The 19,554-nt window shown below is 55.8% G+C and overlaps 2 protein-coding genes across 9 annotated transcripts in view; both read left to right on the top strand.

Moving 5' to 3' along the window:
* Positions 1-5,873, top strand: part of REXO1 (RNA exonuclease 1 homolog) — a 38,926-nt gene extending 33,053 nt beyond the window's left edge. For all 4 annotated transcript variants that reach the window (XM_062628182.1, XM_062628183.1, XM_062628185.1 and 1 more), the window contains exons 12-16: positions 1,526-1,636; positions 1,992-2,107; positions 2,283-2,421; positions 4,886-5,006; positions 5,710-5,873. In XM_062628182.1, coding sequence (XP_062484166.1) covers positions 1,526-1,636; positions 1,992-2,107; positions 2,283-2,421; positions 4,886-5,006; positions 5,710-5,798 — 576 coding nt within the window. In that variant the 3' untranslated portion in view covers positions 5,799-5,873. The remainder of the gene's footprint in view (positions 1-1,525; positions 1,637-1,991; positions 2,108-2,282; positions 2,422-4,885; positions 5,007-5,709) is intronic.
* A 6,258-nt stretch (positions 5,874-12,131) lies between these two features.
* The window catches only part of ATP8B3 (ATPase phospholipid transporting 8B3), a 165,470-nt gene continuing 158,047 nt past the window's right edge, over positions 12,132-19,554 (top strand). For 4 of the 5 annotated variants that reach the window (XM_062628189.1, XM_062628190.1, XM_062628188.1 and 1 more), the window contains exons 1-10: positions 12,144-12,191; positions 14,290-14,358; positions 14,828-14,919; positions 15,518-15,631; positions 16,049-16,147; positions 16,971-17,032; positions 17,613-17,685; positions 17,787-17,857; positions 18,182-18,264; positions 18,801-18,959. In XM_062628189.1, the coding sequence (XP_062484173.1) occupies positions 14,310-14,358; positions 14,828-14,919; positions 15,518-15,631; positions 16,049-16,147; positions 16,971-17,032; positions 17,613-17,685; positions 17,787-17,857; positions 18,182-18,264; positions 18,801-18,959 (802 nt within the window). In that variant the 5' untranslated portion in view covers positions 12,144-12,191; positions 14,290-14,309. Of the gene's footprint in view, positions 12,192-14,289; positions 14,359-14,827; positions 14,920-15,517; positions 15,632-16,048; positions 16,148-16,970; positions 17,033-17,612; positions 17,686-17,786; positions 17,858-18,181; positions 18,265-18,800; positions 18,960-19,554 lie in introns of all 5 variants that reach the window. The other variant, XM_062628187.1, reaches the window with a different exon arrangement.

Below are 19,554 nucleotides of genomic sequence, written 5' to 3' on the forward strand. Positions count from 1 at the left end.
TGACCTTTAAGGTCCCTTCCAGCCCAAACCATTCCATGATTCTGTGATGAACTAGTGCAGAAAATCACCTTTTTCCTTTCCTTTACTGCCCAGTTATATTGACAGAGGGAGAGAGGGGCTTGAGCTGCAAGGGAGAGAAACATTTGCTGTCTGTTGGCCTGGTAATCTGCAATTTCTGTAGCCAGATATTCATGGGCAAGTGTGGCCTCTTGCTCCTGGGAAGCAGCTAACCATGAGGCCTTTGAACTTTGGATAAAGGGACAGATTGGATTTGGTGTTGTCCCAGCTGCCTTGTTAATGTCAAATGATGCAATTCTCTGCACTGTGGCTCCACCTGCAGTGAAAACTTGTGCAGGAATATATGCAGATGTTCTCCATCTCATTACAGGTTTCAGCTTTACAAGTGCCTCAGTTCCTCATCTCTCCAGTCTTTCTGTCCTGAGACAGACAAGTACAGTTTGACTCCTTGTAGGGTGAGATCTGTGAGAAGTACGATGAAGGAGGCTGTACACAGGCTGCTGGGTGTGAATACATTGAGATTTAAGGGTAGACAAAACTTAAACAGAACAAAACACCCACTGGGGAGCAAGGGAGAGACAGCTCTGGGTGTGGTGCTGCAGTTTAACCATGTTAGTGGGCAAAAGGGCAGTCACAGCCTCTGCCTTGCCCTCCATTACCTCTTCCTGCTTCCCCTGGTGCCGTGGGGCAAGTAACCGAATCACTGCAATCCTACAGTTTAAAGCTTAAGCCAGGAAGGCTTTCAGGCTGACCAGGTAGGGTGGATCTATGCTCGCAGTGGAGAATGGGAGTTGCACTGTTGCAGCAGTGGCTTAGTGTTGCATTGGCTTAAGGTACTCATGAAATCACTTCCTGAGTTTTCCTGCTGGCTCAGGGATGCTCTTCAGTGCTGGATCTTAGATCCTAGAGCTTTAGGTGGGGATAATGAAGGGTGGTTGGAGGTACTCTCTGTTGCCTCAAGTGCTGGTAGGCAGTAGCTGCTGTTTGTCTGTGAACTGTCTGGTTTTGGAATACAGTGGTATTTATTTGTACACACACATAGATGTGTGCTCTCTGCGGGCTGTGATACATCCAGTGCTAATGCTTGAATGAGGATGTCTGGGATTAGAATCCTGCACCTGGGCATGTCTCAGCCTCAGGCTAAACCAGGAACCCAGCGACTGGAGTTAGATCAGTGCAAGGCTCAGTGTGACCCTTCCTGGGGAATTTTGTTCTGAGTTGAAAGTTGAAAGGCCCTAGATGAGTGATGTCTTGCTCCTACTCAGCATGGTGCCAGTAGCCCTGGCGTGGCTTTTGGAATCAGGGTTGGACATGGCTGTGTTTGCTGTTGTGGTGAACTTCTCTGACTGGCAGAGAACTTCCTCCCTATTAACCTCTAGAACTGATAACAGAAATATTCCTGTTTGAGTGGACTTTGAGTGGGAGGTTCTCTTGGAGTGGACTTTTTGGATTCTTGTTCCTACCATCAACAGTTGTCCACTGCACCCCTTTTTTTGTCGTCTTTCAGCAACACGTCCATGATGGGAGGAAGGAGAGCCTCGATGGCTTTGTGAAGACTTTTGAGAAGCTGCCTACCACTGATGGCTACCCTGGAATCTACGCATTAGACTGTGAAATGGTGAGTTCCTGATGATAGGAATTCCCTTTTTGGGGAAGGCTGAGGGTATGGTACAAGTGGCTGAAGGAAAGCTCTTTTTTCTTACCATCTTCTTTGCTTTTGGCTGTGGGCTGTAAATCATAGTGGTCCTGTGCATTTAAATTAGCTCTTATTAATGACTGTTAGCAATGTATTTTTCACCTGGGGGGGGCTGCGAGCACCCTTGAAAAGCTCTAGCTAGCTGGCTGGTACTAGGCAGTGTTTGCTGCCTGGCCTGGCTACACTGGATGTGCTGCATTCTGGGAGTACTCCACAGTCCTCCAGGGAATGGCTCCATTGATACCACTTATCTTCATGTCTGCTCTGTTGCTTGCAGTGCTACACTAAGCAAGGACTGGAGCTGACAAGGGTAACGGTGATCAACTCTGACCTGAAAGTGGTATATGACACCTTTGTCAAACCAGACACCAAGGTGGTGGACTACAACACCAGGTAAGGACAGTATTCCTTGGGTCCCAGGTCTGTGCTCGGAATCAGGAACTTAGGGGGAATGGCTGGGAGCACTTGTTGAAACTCCACTGACCATCACTTCCTAATGGCTGGGACACCTTGGCCCTGAGGTGTTCTTTTAGTGAAGGGAGCCCTCCCTTCTGCTCTCACTCTGCAGATTCTCAGGTGTGACAGAGGAGGACCTGGCGAACACTAGCATCACCCTGCGGGATGTCCAAGCCGTCCTACTGAACATGTTCAGTGCAGATACCATTTTGATAGGGCACAGCTTGGAAAGTGACTTATTTGCACTAAAGGTAATTTGCATGTCTTGCATTTATGCCTCCCTCTACTTCCTTCCCACCCTGGTGTGTGTTAGGTGACTCCTTTAAATTTAGGAGCTGTTTATTGCCAGTAGCCAGGAGGACACAATAGATCTGTCTTGTCTCTGAGCCAGTGTGAAGCTGTTTGTGGTGGAAAAGCAAGGGAGTAGGTCATATGAGGGTGAACAAGAGCAGGTTGGAAGGACTGATCCTGAATCATTTGCCTTTCACCCTTGCCATACAGTCAAGAATCCTTTGATGGTGTCAGCATCCTTTGACAGTGACCCTGGCTTGAAGATGTGACTCCTGGCTCCGGAGTCCCCTGTGACCTCTGGATGCCCACAGTAACTTTTAGAAACAGGCCAAGCCTCTTTTTTTCCTCTGCCACTGGAGATAATCATCACAGTTTCTCTCCTGATGTTGAAATGTCTGTTTTCTCTGAGTGAAGTTCTCTGCCTGGTTTGCTGTGATTTGTGATGTTACTTAGATCAGGCTATTTTGACCTCTCATCTGTCTTGTTTCCTGCCTGGCCCATGTCAGTCTGACCTGCATCTCTCAGCCATATCTGCTGTCCTGCAAGGGAGGTCTGTCCTCTCCCCTTGCACTCTGAACCCAGATCCCCAGGAGCTTGGCCAGGGGCACCAAGAAAACATGCAGCAGGAAGGAGCTGAGTCTTTAGTCTGTGCTTACAAGCCAGAGCTTCCTCCAGCCACTCTTCATCGTGCAGCTGCTTTGTTGAAGAAGCTGTGGCTGCCAACTCGTGGCAGTGGTTTGGAAGCAGGAGGTTTTAATGCCTGCAAAGTGCTTTACCTCTCCGTGGCACCCTTTATCCCAGCCTCTCAGAGCGTTCATCATCATCAAAAAATTATTTACAGTTTTAACAGCACAAGATGACTGTGTTGGCCTCTTACAGGCATGATTCTCTCTTAGTAGTGCAGACACTGCCAAGAGAACGAGCCCAGGAGCAATAAAGCAGTGTGACAGGCAGTGGCATGTCAAGTTGTAATGTCTGAGGGCCGTGGCAGTAAAGTCGACATCTCGTTAATGGCCATGGCAAGCTCCAAATGGTGATAGCATTCCTGTTTTGATTTAAAGCTATATTATCCGATTTCCCCAGTCCTCCTGATCTCCATAAGTAATTATGGTTGGGCCTGGGTGGGTGCCAAACTTGACTGCAGTCGAGGAGAGGTTATGCTTAACGTTGGCAGTTCTGTACTCCAAAGGGTGTAGCAGGTTGCTGCTGTTAAACTCCAGCTGTTCTCAGGCATGACAGAGTTGCACTGTGAAACTATTAATGACCAAGATATGGATTGTCCCGCAACAGCAACATGAGCTGGTGCATAAGAAGAGTCAAGGCAGAGGAGGAGACTGGATTATCAGGGTCCTGTCTGAGTCATCCTGTGTTGAGCTGGGCAGAGCTGTCTTTTGGTCAGGCACACAGGCCTATCTCTGTGTTTTACTCCTGTACTTGAGAAGTGGGACTACATTCATCCACATTCCTTTAGCTCTCGTTGAACTTGTGCCAACAGAGGATTAACCTAATTTTAGCCTGAGAGTATGAAATTAGTATTTAAAGGAGCCATCTTACCCTGTGTTTATAGACTCTGTCAAATGTGGCCTTTTGGCCCTCCACAGGGCCCCTTGGTGAAGGGTAGGTAGCGTGTGGACCGGTTCAGCATCTTCCTCCACCATGGTGACACTTCATACCTAGAGGATGGCAAACCTCTTGCCTCTCCTATGTGCCCAGGCACTTTGACCCAGCTGCAGGACCAGCCCAGGCCTCCCTCCCACACACTGTGTAGTTCCTTATGCCCAGAAGTACAATATCTCTGTGTCTCATTTCATCCTTGCTTAACTGGCACTGGTTAAAAACTTCCTGTTGACTCACTGATGACGAACTGGAGGTTTTCAGGTCAGTTTGCACCTTTAAGGTTAGGCCTTTTCTGTAGAAGCAGTGTGATGTGCAGTGGGTTGAGTACAGTTTTGACTTGCATATCCTTCCCACAGTTTTCCACATCTTGAGAAACAGCTGAAAGGCTTTATGGGGTCAGTTGGTTCCTTGGCTTGGTTTTTCATTGTAAAAGACACTCAGAGCTAAAACCAGCTTCTCCAGGCCAGGGGATTAGGAATTGGCCTGGCCTGTTTGAGTTATACAAACTGGAGCAGCCCTGAATATCTGCTGCTGTGAAGGTGCACTTAGGCAGGGCTCTGAGGGCAGGTATGTTGGCTGGCAGAGCACTGGGAAGCCTGTGTGCATGCATCCTTCAAGGGGGAGTCATCTTTGATTCACCCAGAGCCTCTTGCAAGACTGGTTGGGCTGGAGCTTGGTGACAGCATTACACAGAGCCCGAGAGCCTGACCGGAAGGAGGATTGCTTTAGCATGGTTAATCCTAAGGAGTGTCCATCCTTGTGGGAGAGGGAAAATAAGCATGTTTCTTTCCTGCTCCCTCCCTCCAGCTTATCCATGGCACAGTGGTGGATACGGCCATCGTCTTTCCCCACCGCCTGGGTTTGCCTTACAAACGGGCTCTCCGGACACTGATGGCAGACTACCTCAAGCGCATCATCCAGGACAATGGTGAGAACAAGCAGGAGCTCAGAGTAGGGGGGGTCTCATGTCCCATCCCACCTGGATGTGGGCTCCTTAGACCTGCCCTTCTCTGCTCTCCCCAAGCCCCATCCTCTTGCTCCTAATCTTTGGTTTGCCCCGCACAGTATTTGGCAGTAGCTGTGAATGGCTGGCACACAAAGTCTCTACCACAGTTTGTTTGAACCCTGCTCTGAGGGCCAGCAGCACTTGCTTCTTCCCTCTCTGTGCTAAGCAGGGACCAAAGAAGTGGTGTGAGAAGGCCAGAAGTAGCTCTGACAAGGCTGTATCATGCCCTCCCTTCCCTCTCTGGCAAACTGAGATTGACCTTCCTGTTTGAAGCATGGCGTGTACCTTGTAGTCTTCCTTGAGCACATTGGGAACATACTGCTGAGTAAATTGAGGCCTCTCTGACCTCCATAGCCTGAGGTCCTACAGACTAACAGCACTTCAGCCCTTAATTTAAACAAGGGAATGGTGTCAAGCTGAAGTCCAGCAAAGCACGTTTAGTGGAAATCCATCACTGTTGTTCATGATGATCACAGATGCCCCTGTGGCTGCTGGGGCAGAGGGCAGCAGTGTGAGGCAGGACGTCGTCTCAGGAAGCCTTGCTCTGTGCTGTCAGCAGCCCCTGTGCAGCAGAGGGGCTGCAGGGCTGTGGGGGTAACTGCCATCCTTGTCATTCTCTCCGCAGTGGAAGGGCATGACTCCAGTGAGGATGCCAGAGCTTGCATGGAGCTAATGGTCTGGAAGATCAAAGAAGATGCTAAAGTGAAACGATGACTTGCGCTTTCTCTTTCTCCTGTTCCTCCTCCACCTCTTTGAAGCAGTGCAATAAATACTCAGAGTAACACTGTCCACCTGTACGCAGCAGCATGCTACCCCAGGCTCCCCGTGCACTCCCAGTTATCTATGGGACTTCAGGACTCCTGCTGGCACTGCTGAATGGCACCAGCTCACTGCTTGCAGGTCCCTCTGACCAGATAGTGGCTGTCAGATCCTCTTTACTCCACCTGAGGGATACTCTGTGGTACAATTGCCTTGTAGGCAAGGCAAGGTGGTTTTGAGTAGCACAACCAGAGAAAGAGCTGCTTGGTTCCTAGAAGAAGTTTTTAGAGGTAGGTCAGATATGTGCAGAAGGATCTTTTTGGTTCAGTTAAAGGTAGATCTTTTTCCTTTTCTTTCAGATGTAACATATATTGCCTCTGTGCTCTAAAGCTGCTGGATTCCCAGTGTTTGGAGATGGGGGAGCTGGAAGAAGGTTGGGCAGGAAGCTGTAAAGTGAATGGATTGCCTATTTTCTGTGTGAATGGCAAGCAAAGGGTGGAGAGAGCTGAGGATCAAGCCATGTGGGAAGAGATCCGAGTGCAGTCCCACTATGGAGGAGAAAGCCAGAGCCACAAGAGACAGAGGTTATCTGTGAGAGCATGTGGTGGGAGCAGCAGGTCAGAGAGGAATGAGATGGGTCAAGGGGAATTACTGCGTACTGCAGCCCAAGGGATCTCTTTAGTGAGGGCTGGTGTCCTGGTGCTGCAGTTGCTGCAGAAGGGACAAACCACCAGTGTCAGCCCTTGCCCAGAGCTCAGGGAGCTGTGTGTGGGGTAGTGAGGCAAGGGGCAGAGGAGGGGCTTGGACAAACTGGGCTCCCAGAGCCAAGCAGCAACTTGCAGCCTTCCAGGGGAGGAGAGTGGGAAGAGCAGGCAGTTGCAGGTTAGAATCATAGAATCAGCTAGGTTGGAAAAGGTCTTTAAGATCATCAAGTCCAACCTGAGCTGTCTCCAGTGAGCTTGTCTGTAGGGATCAAGGTTTTTGGGAGCACCTAGGTGTAAGTTTGCACCTAAGGGTGGCCCTTTGCAGTCTGCAGGACTTCCCACCAGTCCGTCCCTGAGAGCAGGGACTTGGTGCAGGCAAGAGCAAAAGCAATAGTAAAAATTCCTCTTTTAAACCAGTTTACACGTTGGTTGTTTTGAGATGAGCAGAAGACCCCGATACTGTCTGACCCCTTGGACAAAAGCAACTGTCCAGAGTGTGCCTCCATCATGCTTGTGGCGCCTGGGGCAGGAGCACGGGTGCACTGGTGGCTGTGGTTGGAGGAACAGCAGAGCTGCTTAAAGTGGTCCCTGACAGATGTGGTTTTGTAGCTGAGGTCCATCCAGGCAGCACCTTAGCCCCATTCTTAGCACAGCCACTGCCTCAGCTGGAGCTGTGACCGCTTCCCAGTGGTGGCTGCTGATGGCCCTGGCACGGGTGGGCTGCATGGCTCCAGTGGCAGCTGCTGGGCTTTGGTTCCTGTTGGAGCTGGATCTGGCTCACTCCTCTGTAGCCAGTGGCAGTGCTGGGTTGGAGGTTTGGGGATGTGCTGTGTGTCCCCCAGCACATCCTGTGACCTGTCCCACCTCTGTGCCTGGTGTGGTTGGGGAGTGCTGGTGTGTGCACAAGCCCTGGGGGGCTCTCCCCATCCCACTGCTGTCCTCAGAGGTGAGGCTGTGGCTTCCAGGGCCAGATCTCTGCCAGGCTCTCCTGAAGCCGCCAGCAGCAGTGGGGACTGTACAGGCTCCTGTTACTGCTGAGCCCTCCTGTGTTGCTTCTGGCAGGCAGTGGCACAGCCTGTTTGTTATCCCAGCTTTCAGGCTGTGCAGCTCCCTGCCACTGCCCCAGTGCTCCGTAGGGCACATCACATAGAATGTGATCACATCCAGCTCTCCTTTGCCAAGCTGCCTCCTTCCCTGCTGTGGGGCTTCCATGTGGAGCAGCCTTCGAACACTTTGGTCCCCCTCTCCCATTGCCTGTGGGGAACAATCTGTTCCTGCCCAGGCTGCGGAAGAGATGGGAAGTTCTGGGCTACCTACCCAAGCAGGGAAGGCTTGTTCCTGCTTCTGCCTCTTTTCCTTCTTCATCCCCCTGTTTATCTTCCCCCTGGCTGCAGTGTACCTGGAGCAGCATCCATCTCCCCTGCAGCCACGTTAGAGCTCAGAGCTGGCTCTTGCCTCCAGCTTCCCCCATGACTGGACAGGCAGTCCCAGCTCCCAGCCCTCTCCCACACCTGCCTTCCCTGGGAAAGCCAGCCCGTTTCTAACCCGGACCTGGTGCACTGGTGTCCTGCTTGGGGAGCTGCCTGCTTGGCTGGCTCCCACCACCTGGCCTGGGGAAGGCAGTGCATTGCTGCAGGGCCAGGGGACCTGCTCATTCCCTTCCCTTTCCCCACGGTTCACTTGGGACCCCCTAAAACGAGGCTTCTGCTTCCACCTGCGCTGTCTTTGGGGGTCCGAGCAAGTGCTGGACCCCTGTAACACTGTAAAACCAGGAGCTGGCAGTTGGTGAGAGGGTTTGGGGTTGTACAGAACTGTTGTAACCTGTAACTTTTTGTAATTGTTTTTAATAAAAGGGTGTTGACTAAATGCATGCTCCTGAGTCTGGGTCTGCTCTGCCTGTGCCTGCATCGGGGAGGAGGGCTGCTGGAGCCGCCCCAGAGGTGAGGAGAACCTGGGCAGGCTTCCCTGGAGCATCCTTTTAATTTGCTGACAGGATGAGGGGAATGGCTTGAACCTGCCCGAGGGGAGACTGAGCTGAGCTCTTAGGCAGAAGCTCTTCCCTGGGAGGGTGCTGAGGCGCTGGCACAGGGTGCCCAGAGAAGCTGTGGCTGCCCCATCCCTGGCAGTGTTCAAGGCCAGGTTGGACACAGGGGCTTGGAGCAAGCTGCTCCAGTGGAAGGGGTCCCTGCCCGTGGCAGGGGTTGGAGCTGGAGGAGCTTCAAGGTCCCTTCAACCCAAACCAGGCTGGGATTCTGTGCCTGCAAGAGGAGGCAAAGCCTGGGGCTGCACGTGCCAGACCCGCACTCTGGACAATCCTTTCTCCCCCCTCCACAGGATGCCCTGGGCAGCCGCGGGGCAGGTCCTGGCTCCTTGTTCCTCCAGCGCAGAGCTGGGCTGGGATCCCAGGAGCACCAGCACCCACCCCGGTGCCCGGCTCCTGCGGGAGAGCCTGCATCAATCTCACAAATGGGGCAGGAATTCGAGTGCCAAGGGAAGGAGCTGATTCAGCACAGAGGAAGAGGTGAAGGTAAAAAGTTCAAATCAAGAAATAAGAGGCTATTAGATGACCTCACTGGCAATGTGTTTTATTTAACGTGCTGGTGACGGCTTGGCGATGGCAGCGGTTACTTGGGATGCTATAAAAGTCACGGCTGACCCATGTTCTCTATGGGCCTCTTGTGGTGCTGGGTCCGCTGAGCTGTGGCAGTCACCTCCTGGCTGACACCTGAGGTGGCTGCAGCCATCGGGGAGCTCCTCGTGGTGCCCAAAGCATTTTGCTTTCCTGCTTTTCCAGAGCCTGCAGGGTGGAAAGGAGCCCCCGAGTCTCCTCTGGGTCATGGATTGAGGCAGGAGGGAGCAGCGCTCACCCAGCCCCAGGCAGCTGGGGGGACCGCAGGCACGAGTGCATGGTCGGTGTCTAACCCGGAGGTCTGAGGTGCTTGGTTTTCCTTGGAAGATGTCATCTCCTGGGGTTAGTGCTGGAGCTGGGGCATCTGCCATGGCAGCAGTGCCCTGTCAGTGCAGGGGGGCTGCGGGGCTCAGTCCCAGCCCTGAACTTGCAGCAGGATGAGGTGGGTGATGCTGGCATCACTGCAGTGACCGAGGTCCTGCTGCACCCTTCAGCCACAGCGAACCGGCCAGCGTGGTGGGCAAGAAACGATCACCACCAGTGCCCAGCCCTGTCCCCTTGTGCCCTGGTCTGAGGTGGCTGCAGGGTGGCCGGGAGCAGAGGAGGAGGGTGCGGAGCAGGAAGGGGACTGGTTGTGCAGGTTTGGGAGGTGGGGGAAGTTTTTGGGTGTTGGAGGCAGGTGCTGGGTGCCAAGGGCATCACTCACTGCTCCATCGGCACTTCTGGTCCAGGGGCTGGTGGGAGGCAGTATCCTGGGGTGCATCAGAAGCAGTGTGGCAGCAGTCAAGGGAGGTGATTCCTCCTCTACTGACCCTGGTGAGGCCACATCTGGAGCACTGTGTCCAGTGCTGGGCTCCTCAGGACAAGAGGCAAGGAGATGCTGGAGAGGGTCCAGTGAAGGCCATGAGGATGCTCAGCGGTCTGGAGCATCTCTGATAAGGAGAGACTGTGGGAGCTGGGCCTGATTGGTCAGAGAAGAGCAGCCTGAGAGGGGATCTCATCAATGCAGATCAATAGCTCAAAGGTGATGCCAGGAGAATGGTGCCAGACTTCTCAGTGTTGCCCAGGACGAGGAGCAATGGCCAGAAACTAAAGCACAGCAAGTTCCACCTCAGCATGAGGAAGAACTTCCCACTGAGGGTGGCAGAGCCCTGGCACAGGCTGCCCACGGGGGCTGTGGAGTCTCCCTCTCTGGAGACATCCCAAACCCACCATGGGCACGTTCCCCTGGTGGCCCTGCTTGCACTGGGTGATGTCCAGAGGCACATCCACACTGATGATGCTGGGATCACATCTCCCAAGCTCTGGTCCAGGCTGGGGCATCAATGGGAGCCCAGGAGGTGGTGGCTGGAGGCCCAGGGCTGCACATGGGGCTGTTCCCATGCTGAGGAACAGCCCCTGTCCCGCAGGGCACATTTCTAAGTTATTATCACTATTTTCCCTGAACAAACGGGGCTTTGTGGCTGCTCAGCCGGGTGGAACGGGGCACCTGGAGCCGCTTGGGCCACGGGCAAAGCGAAAACACCGGGCTCAAAGGTTTAACCCTTCCTTGCAAGGACCAGGGACACACTGGGACGGTCACCGCGGTGCCCGGAGGAGCATCCTCTGCCCTGGCGCTCAGTGCACTGTGCCGGGGGGAGCTCAGCTGATTGCAGGGGCCATTGATGGGTGAAAAGTCACCTTCAGTGGCTGCAGTTGCCAGGGTGACCTCGGCCATTCCCCACCAGTGTCATCGGTGCTGGGTGCCACCCGCCACGTGTCCCTGTGCGGGGACACCAGGGCAGGGTGTGGAAATCCTTTTCATTCCTATGGAAGCAGCAAGTGGCTCCGAAAGCATGGGGGGAACGCTGAGGTTTGGAGCCCAGGGCTTGGCCGTGCCTTCCTTGTGCTGGTGCTGCCGTCATCATTGGGTCTCCGTGGGGCAGAGGTTGGGAGCAGCAGCGGGACACAGCAGGAGAGGGCTGGAAATGATGGAATTCCTCACAGGTGCTGCTCCAGGTGTCAACCCTGCAGGAGCTGCCAGGGAATTGCAGGCACGAAAGGCAGGTGATGGGCTGAGGGGGTGGAAATTCATGGCGGTCTCATGGATAAACTCCAGTTTGTCCAAGTGCAGGCTGCAAATGGTCTTCATCAAAGGCAGCTTGGAATCCATCTGCAGGGAAAGGAGGTGCTGGGCTCAGGGAGCAGGAAGAGAGAAATTCCACGTGTGTTTGGAGACAGGGGCTGGGATAACGTTAACCCAAATCCATCCCACTGCAGGTCCAGTGCTGGCCAGTATTCCCAGTGGGGATGTGGGGATACAGGAGCACGGCGCTGCTGTGTTGTGTATGGACCTAGAACGAGTTATTCCCAACTGCTCAGGAGATGCTTTATGGAGAGCTCGGCCAGCACTTGGGTAATTGCCTCCAGGTTTCTGTGGTTAATTGCCGTGAGCAATTAATCTGCCGATGGCTGATGCAGGACCACTGCCGCGGGGCTGCTGTGCAGGATGAGTGCGGGGTGGGATGGGAGAGCGGGGGGGCACGGGGCTGGCTCTCGTCTCTCCTCTGCCACCACCAACAGAGCAGTTTCTGTCCCCAGCGGGGTTCGCAGTCCCCGAGGGGCTGCTCGGAGGCGGCGTGGTTCAGCCTCCTCTTCCTCCCACCTTCCTCAGCCTCCAGGGCTCTGGTGTGGGGACTCAGTGCTCAGCGGTGAAACCAAGTCACCCCGCACCCGCAGCCCAGCTCCTGCTCTCTGCTCGTGCCCGCTCTCCCCCAACCCCGTTTGGGATCAGCGCCTTCTCCCCTGGGAACACCGCGGCCCCCATCCTCTTGTGCATCCCACGGGAGCGGCTCCTGCGGCAGCTCCGGGGCTGAGGGCAGGCTCAGCGCTGCCAGCGAGGGGAGCCCCGGCAGCGGGAGGGGAGGGCAGAGCAGAGCAGAGCCCGCGGCCGGAGGTGTGGCGAGGGCCGTCCCCGCGGTCCCTGCGTGGGGCAGGGCGGGCGGCAGCAGGAGCTCGGCGGCAGGATCGGTGCAGGTACGGGGGGGGGCAGTGGGGCAGCAGCTCCCATCCTCCTCCTCCTCACGCTCTGGGGCACCCATGGGTGCCCGCTGGACCCGAGGGCGCTGCGGGTGCGGTGGGGGCTCTCCTGAGAGCTGCATCTCTCCCTGTGGACCCCGGGGGAGCCCAGGGCATCCCCCCCCCCCAAGCACGGATGGGAGCGGTTCGGGATGGGGAGATGCTTTTCCACCTGGAGTCGCATCAAAGCAGGGGGAAGAAACGGGGTGAGCGGAGGGAAACTCATGGCCCGGGCATGTGCTCGGAGCTGGGGCTGAAAACCACCCCGAGAGGCTTTAACGAGCCGGGATCCACCCGGCCCGAGCGCGGGGGCATTTCCTGCGTGCCGAGGGCAGGAGGAGGCATGAGCCGGGTGCTGCACCCGCCACCCGTTGCCCTTCCGTGGGCCGGTGGCTCTGCGATGGGACCGAGCCTGGGGTGATGCTGGAACTGCAGCAACTGGGGGCTGGTGGGGGAGCGGGGCTCCGGGGTTGGTGGGGGTCCCTGGGGTGGTGGCTTCGGGGATCCTTGGGCTTATGGGGGTCTCGGGGTGGCTTTGTGGGGGTCTCTGGGGTAGCAGCGGCTGAGGTCCCACAGGGATGCTGCAGTCACATAAACAACAGCAGCACTCACAAGCCCCGGGTAGGACCCGCTCCCCCTTTTTCCTTTGGCTGGGTGGGAGCAGGAGGGGCAGAAAGCTGCTCAAAGCAGCAGAGCCTGCGCCGCGGCTCCCAGGGAACCCAAGGGCTCTCACATTAATCCCTGCCCTGAGCAGGAACTGAGCAACAGCCCCACGTTTGTCTGGAGCTTTGGGATCCCAGCGCTCCAGCGGATCGGCTCCATGGGCGACACAAATCCCCACGTGTTTCTCCAACCCAAACCCTGCGGGCACGGCGCCCGTTGCTGCTTAAAGCGGGTTCAGTCCATGCAAACCTCCAGGAGCCCAAAGCTCTGCTTTTTAGGGGTGAGAAAGCCCCACTTTGGGTCCTGCCGCACACAGCAGCCCCGAGGGGCTGGTCCACAGCCAGACACCCCCGGGGACCACGGGACGGGATGTTCCCTGCCGGGCCAAAAGGAGTGCCCGGTGTTGACTTGGAGGAGCATCCGTGGGTTAATGAATCACTGTGGGGCCAAAGGAGGTGTGGAGCAGTGGTCAGAGGATGTCTTGTGCCTGTGGCCATTGCTGCCACTTTCTGGTCCTGGGTAGCTCCGGGTTGGGGCCAGGGAAGGGTTTGGCTGCCGGCCCTGGCACCCGCTTCCAGCCTGTTCCTGCCGATCCGAAGTGCAGTCATTGAGGCGATGAGTGAGGTTTGACAAGAGGTTTGTTGGAGCTGCGGCTTCTTGGATGTCCCCGTGGAAGTTTCTCCAACTTGGAATCATTCTTTGTCTTAGTTCCCTCTTTCCCTTTGCCCCTGGGCTCTTGGCGCAGCACCCAGCTCCACCAGCATCCTCCTCTCTCCAATTAGCTGTAGTTTCATTTGGCCTCACCTGCAGCAGGGGTGCTGTGCAGCTGACGTGCGGTCTGTGGACGGGGTAAATGGGGTAATGGGGATTGTTACTGGGTACAATGGGGCTCAGAGACGCCCAATGCAGCAGGGACGTGGGGGAGAGTCAACTTAAGCCTGATCCTGAGCGTGAGGGATCTTCTGAAAGGATGACCACAGACAAAACTAAAGTCTTCCATCCCGATGAGACTCAGGATAGGCTTGGACCCTTCCACGAAAGCCATCATGCTGTTTGCTGGTTTGGAAGCAGAGAGCCCAGGCAAACCTCTTGGCACTCACCACTGTTGGCCTCAGCTTTGCTATTAACAGCCTGGAGGAAGGTCTGAAGATGCCCTGAGCAATGGGTCAGGGCCCTGAGGGCACCAATGGGTTAATGGCCCTGAACAGCCTCACCTCTCCCATACCCATCCCTGGGGTCCAGCTAAGCTGAGCCTTGAGGCTCAGTCCCAACAGCTTTGTTGTAGGTGGGACTGCCTCCAGCTCGGCCGCACACCTGTACCTGGCCATGGGCAGGAGCATCCCGGGGCGGGGGGGATCTCATTGCTTCGTGTTGTGGTTGTCCTTGTTCCTAGATCCTGGCAGTGGCACCAGCATGGCTGAGCAGGAGCCAGGCTGCCTGCACGGAAAGAAGCAGCTGCCAGGTCGGTGAGCAGGGAGCGCGTTGTGGGGTTTCACCTGTCTTTAGAAGGAGTAGATTTGGGGTGAATGGGCTGGAAGGAGGGACCACGAGTGGCTGGGATGTCCCTTGGCAGCCTCTGAACTGGGATAGCAAAGATTCAATCAGGAGAGGACCAGCGAAGTCCTGTTGCTTGGAGGGGTTGTGCTTCACCTGGCCTGCTTGTACCACGACCCCAGCACCTGAGCTCAGGTAGCCTGAGGCTCGGAGGGGAAGTGTGTGCAGCAGTCCCCCATCTCTGGAAGCTTCTGGCCTCCTGAGCCCTCTGTCCACGCGTTCCGAAGCTCCAGCTCTGTCCCGTTTGCACCTCCAGCAGCTCTCAAGCTGTAGGTGCTCTATGGAAAGCCCATCCAACCAGCGTCGGGTCACCGTAAGCGCAGTGGCACCATCACTGGCTCCCATGGGATGTGCTGAACATCCACTTGCTTTTCCAGCTTTCACCTGGGAGGTGAGGGCCAACGACCGGAGCTACCACAGGCAATTCAAGAAGAGGTTTGCCTTCTGTCTGAGCAAGCAGAAGTACGCGGTGAGTCAGCCTCATCTCCGGGTGCTGGGGACTCACGCACACAGTCCTCAGTGCATCGGAGACTCAGAGTCAACCAGGTTGGAAAAGACCTTCAAGATCATCAAGCCCAACCGTTGTAAGTCCATCACGAACCCGTGTTTGGAGGATGAAGAGGATCCCTGCCCTAGATCCCCTCTGAAGCTGACAGAAAAGGGGCAGAATCGCAGTGAGGGAGGCTTTTTAGTCTGATGGTCCAATAACAAGAAAGACTGTGTTGGTTTTTTTAAGATTTAATATAACAAAAGCAGATTTTCCTTTTTCCCAGCTAAATAATGGCCCCCCAGCTGGAGGTGAAGGAAGTGGTTTTGTCTGGATTTTATACAGCCCTTTCCTCTAATAAATCTCCTTGTTTCCCCTCATGGCTTTGGATTTTTGAAGGCATCTCTTACCCCGTGAAAAGTCCTGAAAGCACCAGAACGTCCTTGATTTCCTGTAGTGAGCTGGTTTAGGGGACGTGGCAGTGCTGGGGAACTTGATGATCTTAAAGGTCCTTCCCACCCCGGTTGATGATTCTGTGGTTCTCCATGGCTGAACGCCCACTGGGGCCTTTCTTCTGCAGGGCAATGCCATTAAGACAGCCAAGTACAACGTCTTCACCTTCCTGCCCCTGAACCTCTACGAGCAGTTCCACCGAATGGCCAACATCTACTTTGTCTTCGTCATCTTCTTACAGGTGAGCTGGGCACCAAGCGTGTGCAGGGCTGCCTAGAAAAGGAAGGATGCCTGGTGGTTGGTGTGAGATGGTGCCAAGGATGCTGCTTGTCAGCGGTGCTCCTTGTCCTGAGCTCAGAGGGGTCTAACCTCCCTTAAGCTTGGTTACATTAAACTGATCGGATGTGGATGTAAGAGAAACCATCCCTAAATAGAAATCCTGCCCTCCAAATGCCCCACGTACACTCCACACTTTAAAAGGACGTGGAAAGCCAACAGGACGGTTCTCTGCGGGCAGACACCTGGATTTGAGTCTTCTTAGATGGGTTCCTTAGGAGCTGGCTGGGGAGAGGAGCTGGGAATGAGGGGGGGGAGTCACCTCAAGCACCCCAAAGTGGGATGAAAGTCGCGTCAGTGGTGTAAAGTTCTCCTCCTCTAGGCCTTCCCCGCGATCTCCACGCTGCCCTGGTATCCTCTGCTCTTCCCCCTGAGCTGCCTTCTCGTCATCCGGGGTGTGCGAGACCTGATCGACGACATCGTGAGTACGGGATGGAGCAAAAGGCTGTTCGAGCTGGGGGCAGGTCCTGGGGGAGCTGGGCAGCAGAAAGGGCCCTCTTGCTGTGGGTGAACTGAAAAGCTTGGAAGTTGCTGTCATTTGTTGTTCCTGATGAACCATCAAGTCTCCCATGTCCAGGACGCTTTGTGTTTTCCTTTAGGAAGGATGGGAACTGGCCAGTTTGCTTTCCTTGGGTTCTAAACACCAACCCCCCTCATCTTTATCTCTTAACCAATGGTTATATTCCCAGGGTGGTCACCAGAAATACCTTGAGGGATTTTAGCCTCTACATTCACCAGCATACATCTTCTGGTTGCTTCAGAAAGCAGGCTGCAGCATGTCCTTGCCCCATGTCTGTGTCTCTCTAGGATGAGCAGTTTGGGGCTGTTCAGTCTGGAGAAGAGACGCTGTGTGGAGACCTCAGAGCAGCCTTCCAGGATCTGAAGGGGGCCTATAGGGATGCTGGGGAGGGACTCTTCATTAGGGATTGTAGTGATAGGACAAGGGGTGATGGGTTAAAACTGAAACAGGGGAAGTTTAGATTGGATCTAAGGAGGAAATTCTTTCCTGTGAGGGTGGTGAGGCACTGGAATGGGTTGCCCAGGGAGGTTGTGAATGCTCCATCCCTGGCAGTGTTCAAGACCAGGTTGGACAGAGCCTTGGGTGACCTGGTTTAGTGTGAGGTGTCCCTGCCCACGGCAGGGGGGTTGGAACTGGATGATCTTCAGGTCCTTTCCAACCCAAGCCATTCTATGATCCTATTCGATGATTCTATGTTTTCAGCTGGCATGGTTTTGTCTGGCAGGGCCGTCACCAAAGCGACAGAAACATCAACAGCAGGCCGTGTGAGATCCTGTGTGGGAAGAGGTGAGGGCCCTGGGGGAGCTGGAGCTGGGTTTTCCAGGTCTGGGTGGAGCAATGGATCCCCTGAAGTGCTGAGCCTCCTTGAGCATAGCAGCGGAGAAAGGTTTTGGTGCCATGCCCCCTGACTCTGCAAACTCCCATCACCTCCCATCCTGCAGCTGCCCTGTAGGGATGGGTGATCCCGTTCCAGTGCCTGACAGCAGGTCTAACGAAGCTGTGATATGCTGGGAGGAGGGTTCCTTGGCCACAGAAGTTTCTGAAGGTCTTCATATCTCATGGAGCCGTATCATAGCCTAACAGTGGTCCAGGGAAGGACCAACACTGCCCATCCGTGGGCAGGGGGCTGAAGGTCCCTGCCACCCACAGGGACATGGGATACGGACGTGACAAACGGGTCCTGCGCTCTCCTCAGTGCTCAGCCATCCTGTGGCTGTGCAGACGCGAGGCCACCACTGCGGCAGAGGAACCGGCACCCTGGAGACCCCGTTCATGCAGGACCGGTCCAGAGGGCAGAAGGAGCCGCAGCCTCCATCCCCGCTGCTCCGCAGGGATAAAAACCCCTTCCCCTCTCATCCTCCTGCAGGTTCCGCTGGCGCAAGTGGCGCGACATCTGCGTTGGGGACATCGTCCGCCTGCGGAAGGAGAGCTTGGTCCCGGTGCGTGCTGCCCCCCGGAGCTGCCTCTGCCCCACGGCTGGGGATGCGTGGTCAGGAGGGGCTCAGCCAAGTGCTCTCTCTTCCCTTGTTTGCTCTTCAAGGCCGACATGCTCCTGCTGTGCAGCTCGGAGCCCAGCAGCCTGTGCTACGTGGAGACCACCGACATCGATGGGTGAGGAGAGGGGCACGGTGCTGCTGTTGCCATGGGAGAAGAGGGATGGAGACACGGAGGCAACGGCTCCGGTCCTGGGGACACCCCAGCGTTGGGGGGGAGAGGTCGGGCACACTGCAAGTTCAGTAACAACCATTGAATGTGGCCAGGGCTCCCCCTGTGAGTGCTCCATGCCTGGTCCCCGTTTTGCTCTTCATTGGCATCACTCATGTAACCACCTGGTCATTAATGGTTGGCTGTGTCCCATGGGGCCGACAGCAGAATTAAGAGCTCCGTCACCCCACAGTGCTGGTAGAGTCTTCCCTCCCTGGCTGTTGTTCACAGGGAGACAAACCTGAAGTTCAGACAAGCCCTGCTGGTCACACACCAGGAGCTGGTGAGGGAAGAGAGCATGGCTGCCTTTGATGGTGAGTCTCCCATCTGGGCAAGGCTGCGGCATTCCCACTGGGATGGGACGGGTTCAGCCTCAGGGAGTCCCTGTCCCCTTAGGCACAAGGGCCATCAGTCCAACGTGAGGCTGCACTCTCTCCTCCTTGCATGGAGGACCTTCCCCAGCAAAAAGGCACATTGGGGTTGTGCGCCTTCCCCCTGCCCTGCATCTTGATTTTCCTATGGGAATCAAGTGCTTGGCTCCCAAACCGCTCTGACCCCGGCTGTTTTCCCCTTTAGTCCTCCACAGGATGCACATTCCCCTCCCAGAGGCTCTGGGGATGGAGCTGTGTTTGTACCTCCTCTGGTTTTATAGCCCAGTGAACCGAGCACCCTCCTCCAGCTTAGCTTGGATTTGAGCCATCCCTTTCCCAACTGCACCTGGAGAGGCCCCGACCATCCCTGAATCTCCCCAGCACCCCTCTTTGGAGGGGGCAGGCGTGGGGGGCGAGGGGGCAGGAAGGTCCTTTCCCTTCCCTCAAAGCCATTACCTGAATCCTGCCCTCTGCCCCAGGGAGAGTGACCTGTGAGGAGCCCAACAGCCGCATGCACAGCTTCACGGGCACGCTGGCCTGGAGGGGACAGACCTACCCCCTTGACAGCGAGAGGATCTTGCTGCGAGGCTGCAGGCTGCGCAACACCGACCTCTGCTACGGCTTGGTTATCTACGCAGGTGAGCGCATCGTGTCCTGCATCCACTCACCTTGGTGGCCTCCTGCGCTTTGGGGCTCAGTGCATCTGAGAGCTTGGACACGGGGAGATGCTGGAGTGAGTCCAGAGGAGGCCATGGAGATGCTGCGAGGGCTGGAGCAGCTCTGCTCTGGAGCCAGGCTGAGAGAGCTGGGCTGGGGCAGCCTGGACAAGAGAAGGCTCCTGAAGGGGAGACCTGAGAGCAGCTCCAGTGCCTGAAGAGGCTGCAGGAAACCTGGAGAGGGGCTTGGGACAAGGGCCTGTAGGGACAGGCCAAGGGGAATGGCTTGAACCTGCCCCAGGGGAGACTGAGATGAGCTCTTAGGCAGAAGCTCTTCCCTGGGAGGGTGCTGAGGCGCTGGCACAGGGTGCCCAGAGAAGCTGTGGCTGCCCCATCCCTGGCAGTGTTCAAGGGCAGGTTGGACACAGGGGCTTGGAGCAAGCTGCTCTAGTGGAAGGGGTCCCTGCCCGTGGCAGGGGTTGGAGCTGGAGGAGCTTTAAGGTCCCTTCAACCCAAACCAGGCTGGGATTCCATGAACAGCTGTGGGAGGAAAGGGACAAGGTTTGGTGCAAGCAGC

The sequence above is a fragment of the Pezoporus occidentalis genome, unplaced genomic scaffold (assembly GCF_034315485.1).
Source record: "Pezoporus occidentalis ecotype Australia unplaced genomic scaffold, CSIRO_AGI_Poc_V1 ctg310, whole genome shotgun sequence".
Classification (NCBI taxonomy): Eukaryota; Metazoa; Chordata; class Aves; order Psittaciformes; family Psittacidae; genus Pezoporus; species Pezoporus occidentalis.